Below are 5,000 nucleotides of genomic sequence, written 5' to 3' on the forward strand. Positions count from 1 at the left end.
GTTTAAAGTTCCCGGGCCAAAGGATGTGCTCGTGGTACATAAACCTAGGGCCTTTTGCGTTTGAAAAACATGCTTTTCTCATTTTTAAAGTACGTTTTCATATATTTTTTTGTCACATACAAAACAAAAAAGTCAGTTATATACATCCTCCATTCCTCCCGCGTTGCAACCACAGGTCCCTTTTCCTGCAACAGCAGCAGCAAAGATGGCGTTTCATGATTTTGGGCCAAGATGTCGACCACCAGTCCCGTTGAAGCATCCATGTGGTGTTTTTTTTTTAATTTTTACTCTTGGTTTCTACGTTTACTCTAATCATGCAGTTCAAAAAAGAAGGAAACAAATGATAATAGTTCTAATCTTTAGAAATCCTTTGAAGCAGTTGGTCAGTTCAGCGACAAAAGTCTCACAAACTGGGAAAGAACTCCTCTGAAACGCGGTGGTCCGTCTGGGCATGTCTAGTTTTGTTGGGTCGGGTTTGAAGGTCTCTCTCATTGTGCACCATCACAACGCGACTGCAGTGGAGAGGTGAGCTGAAGAGACGTGACGTTGGGGCAACAAGGGACTTACAGCTGGTCGGTTGGGTCAGTTGGGTCGTCTTCGGAGCTTCTTCTTCTTCTTCTTCTTCATACCGGCCGGTCAACAGCGTATTGGCAGGGGCTCAGGTTGGACACGGGGTTCTGCACCGCTGGGTAAGCAAAGTTGGTGTGCTGCTTGGCCTTGAGCCGCAGGCTGGCCAGGCTGGAGTTGCAGGTGTCTCTGTACATGTAGGGGCTGGCGGCGGTGGCGTAGGGGCACGTGGCCGCGGTCACCGCCACCGAGTTGAGCGCCGCGGGGCCGTTGAGGTTGTTGAGGTTGCCCAGGTTGTTGAGCCCCGTGGTGGGGACCCCGGCCACCGATGACGGCACCATGCTGGAGGCCATGTTCATGGAGGGGATGGAGCTGGGCGGGGAGAACATGGGCTGGGACGAGAGGGGGCTGACGTTCATGGAGTTAAAGAACGGGAAGCTCTTGGCGGAGAGCGGGCTGCTCGCCAGGCTCTTGGTGGCCCAGTTGTTGTAGGAGTAGCCCGTGTACATGTCGTCATAGGGCTGCATGAGTCCATTGAACTGGGCGCCGAAGCCATTTTTGCACAACTCGGCCTGCTGGTTCCTCTCCCGCTTTCTCCACTTGGCACGGCGGTTCTTGAACCATACCTACGGAAGGTGAAAGGAGAAATCATTTCAGTTTGCAGCCTTTTTGTTCAGGTTTTTTAACACTGATGCTTCCCTTCCAACCCCCCATTCGAGTAAGAGAGAAAAGCATGGTAGATGCACGACTAAAGAAGCATCTTTAGTCTTTAGTCTTTTTTATAAACCCTCCCACCTCAAACCGGGGGAAAAATGTACAATATCCAAAACTATTAACCCTGGAAGATATTCACGGGTATTCAGAAATACTGGTGGAATAATCTTTGCCCAATTGTCAATCATATCATGTTTTCAGAGCTCCATCTATAATAAAGATAATTGGGGTTTTTTTTGCAAACAAGAACAAAATAAAGTGACTGAGGAAGTTATTTCCAATTGACTTTTTCCTCCTTAACTATTAGAAAGTGTCGAGAGTCAATAAGTCTAATTCTAAAACACATCTAGAGTATCCTAACCCCTTTCAAATACTTTCAGTAATATTGTGTGCATATGTATCCAGAATTTTTGAAAAGACACAATGATCCCAGAAAGTAAGTTGAAGTGTATCGTCAAACAGTCGTATTAGGCGAAGCTTATTAAAACTAATCATTGACTTATTTGAATAGTGAGATCTCAATGAAAGAAATGTCAGGGAAGGGCAATCTTCACATTTGTCATTTTATGGTCCTATATTTGGAGGATATGAATTGGATTAAAGCTTTAGTGGAAAATCTAAATTGAGGGTTTTAGGAATGAAAACTGTGCCAAGTTCCTCTTTTGTGTGAAGTTGTGGACAAACTTTTGCTTTAAATTCGACAAAAACCTTTCATTTGTAGACGCAGAAATAAATAAAGTATCTGACAGAAGTCTCATCTGTGTGTGTTGGTTTGTTTTCCATTGAAATGATTTTCTATCAAATGTGTTTCTCCCAATGAAACTTTAACGGGCCCGGCCTGTGTTGATACTCGGCCGCGTCTCGGCTTCCTTGGCGTACATGCCACCATCCAATCCTCTGTTATTATAGTAACAGAATGCTGTTGACCATTAATATGAGCATAAAGTGCATGGCAGAGTTTTCCATCCCACTCAGTGACAGCAGGGGAAACCCCGCGGCAGAGGACAGGAGCTACCCAATCTTTAGCGTGACTCTGAGGCAATGCTGTCAGACGGTTGGTGGAAAAAGGCTGAATGTCAAGGTTGTTCAGTGGCTCGACTGCAGGCACATTTATATACAGTACGTCTTCTGTGAACCAGTCAAATGATTTATTGATGGCCAGGAGATCAACATACTTTCTGTAAGAAAACACACATTGAAGTCAAGCAATCAAAGCGCTCCGCTGACGGGGGGGTGTCTGATGTATATTTGCTGTCTGTGGGTCGGAAAATAGAAATTCCCAACAGACAGGCTGATCTGAACTGCGTTATTAATGGAGGAATATAACTCTATCACTTCTAATATAGACTGAGCGTTCTCGGTGATGCCATCTTATAGGCTTATGCTACTTTATGTCAATATCTATTCATGTTTTGGGTCACAGCCCATGATATCAGTCCTGATAATGTCTGATCTGGACTTCCATTGGGTCACTACGACCCCTGTGGTCCTGTTACCCATGCAACAGATGATGACTGGTTATGTGGTTTAATCCAGACACTCGTCCTGGAGGAGTCGGAGCTGTGTGCGACTACGGATAATATTATGAACCCAGACACTTCCTCAACAAGTATAACGCAGAAATAGCTGTTAATATTCCCATGGTCGTTAGCGGGAATGAAAACTGTTTTACAGGAACGTGACCGGGTCAGTTTAGGTTAGCTAGTGAGGCTATGTGCTGCTAGCTACAGGAATGTGACCGGGTCAGTTTAGGTTAGCTAGTGAGGCTATATGCTGCTAACTACAGGAACGTGACCGGGTCAGTTTAGGTTAGCTAGTGAGGCTATGTGCTGCTAGCTACAGGAACGTGTCTGGGTCAGTTTAGGTTAGCTAGTGAGGCTATGTGCTGCTAACTACAGGAACGTGACCGGGTCAGTTTAGGTTAGCTAGTGAGGCTATGTGCTGCTAGCTACAGGAGCGTGACCGGGTCAGTTTAGGTTAGCTAGTGAGGCTATGTGCTGGTAACTACAGGAACGTGACCGGGTCAGTTTAGGTTAGCTAGTGAGGCTATGTGCTGCTAACCTGGGGTAACGTAGCCACGCCCCCTTTCTGCCGCGAATGGTTGCGAAAAAGCGAATCAACCACATAAAGTCCAGCAAGTAAAATCAGGCGAAAAAGCGTTGACAATATTAACAACTGTTTTGGTGCGAACGTTGCATTAGGAATAGATTTCTGGGAAATCTATTCCTGTTAGACCTCAGCATGTTAACAAATGTGAGCATGTTAGCTTGTTGACGTTAACAGTTAGCTCAAAGCCCCTGAGAAAACCCTCTGGCTGAGCTGTAGCCTAGAGCACTTATAGCACTTAGATAGCATGAAGGTCGCGAATGGTATTGACGACAATGCATTAGTCAAGTTAGGTGAAGCAGGTTGTATCCATTATGTCGATCACAAATCACACATTCGCTTCAAAGGTCTTGACAGTCCGTGACGGATACAACACCGTCTATCAGTGGACCCTCGACCCCTCAATGTGTTCCTACAACTGTGACGATTAACAACAGCTCGCTGACAAATCTCATGAATCAAGTTGACGGGTGAAGTGTTTTGGGCATGTGTCGGAGGGTTAGAAAAGCCACTGATGGACATCCGTGACGAGACCATGTGTAGTCTGTTGTCCTTTCAAAACAACAACCAAGAGTGTGTGCTATGTGACCTTTCCTCCAGCCAACATTAATTTGATCCATTACTTGTATGGCGAGCCAGGGATTGTATTGTCATCCGTCAGAATGTGTGTCCTCCTGCTCCATATAGCCACAATGACCAAACCCCCTGGGTGTGGGCACACTCTGCTGCACCTTTGACATTTAGCTTTTATGTGTGAACTGAAGCTCTAAAAGAAGGGAACTCTACCAACACTGTGTTTTCTAAACATTTAGGTCTCATATATTTTCTGCTGTAGTTACATCACTTCAAACTGGTTCAAAATGGTTCGGGTTGGACCAGCGATGGTTGCTCATATTGTAGACTTGTACTTTGACCTGGACCCTGCAGAACCTACTGAACCACTCTGTACACTATGTGCTGTTGATTGTTCTTGTCCATCAGGGTTTTGTGTGTAAAGAACAATGAAGATACTTTGAACTTTGCGTGTGTGGCTTTTGCAATGACGAACAGTCTATTTCAAAACTGTAAAGAACTAAGTAGATAATCACCGGAACATTTTGACAATAACTTTACACTGTTTCTAAGCGTTGACCTGACCTAATATGTTCTTTATATGTTATTTTCTTCATAGCTTTGTCATTTTTGTAAGATTTAAATGCTTTGAACATTGTTAGAGGTTGTACCAGTCAATGTACCAGTGACACAATGTACCTTTGACACAATGTACCTTTAACTCAATGTACTAGTAACACAATGCACCAGTGACACAATGTACCAGTGACACAAAGTACCTTTGACACAATGTACCAGTGACACAATGTACCTTTGACTCAATGTATCTTTGACACAATGTATCTTTGACACAATGTACCAGTGACACAATGTACCAGTGACACAATGTACCTTTGACACAAAGTACCTTTGACACGATGTATCTTTAACACAATGTATCTTTAACACAATGTATCTTTGACACATTGTACCTTTGACACATTGTACCTTTGACACATTGTACCTTTGACACATTGTACCTTTGACACAATGTACCAGTGACACATTGTACCTTTGACACA

General features: G+C 44.3%; 1 protein-coding gene across 1 annotated transcript in view; it reads right to left on the reverse strand.

Moving 5' to 3' along the window:
• pitx3 (paired-like homeodomain 3) overlaps nucleotides 1-5,000 on the reverse strand; it is an 11,130-nt gene that overhangs the window by 288 nt on the left and 5,842 nt on the right. The window contains exon 3 of the mRNA XM_068568119.1: nucleotides 1-1,193. This exon is cut by the window's left edge and continues 288 nt beyond it. Coding sequence (XP_068424220.1) covers nucleotides 624-1,193 — 570 coding nt within the window. The 3' untranslated portion in view covers nucleotides 1-623. The remainder of the gene's footprint in view (nucleotides 1,194-5,000) is intronic.

Source organism: Clinocottus analis, unplaced genomic scaffold (assembly GCF_023055335.1).
Source record: "Clinocottus analis isolate CAN_PGR_092001 unplaced genomic scaffold, fCliAna1.0.p SCAF_8, whole genome shotgun sequence".
Taxonomy (NCBI): Eukaryota; Metazoa; Chordata; class Actinopteri; order Perciformes; family Cottidae; genus Clinocottus; species Clinocottus analis.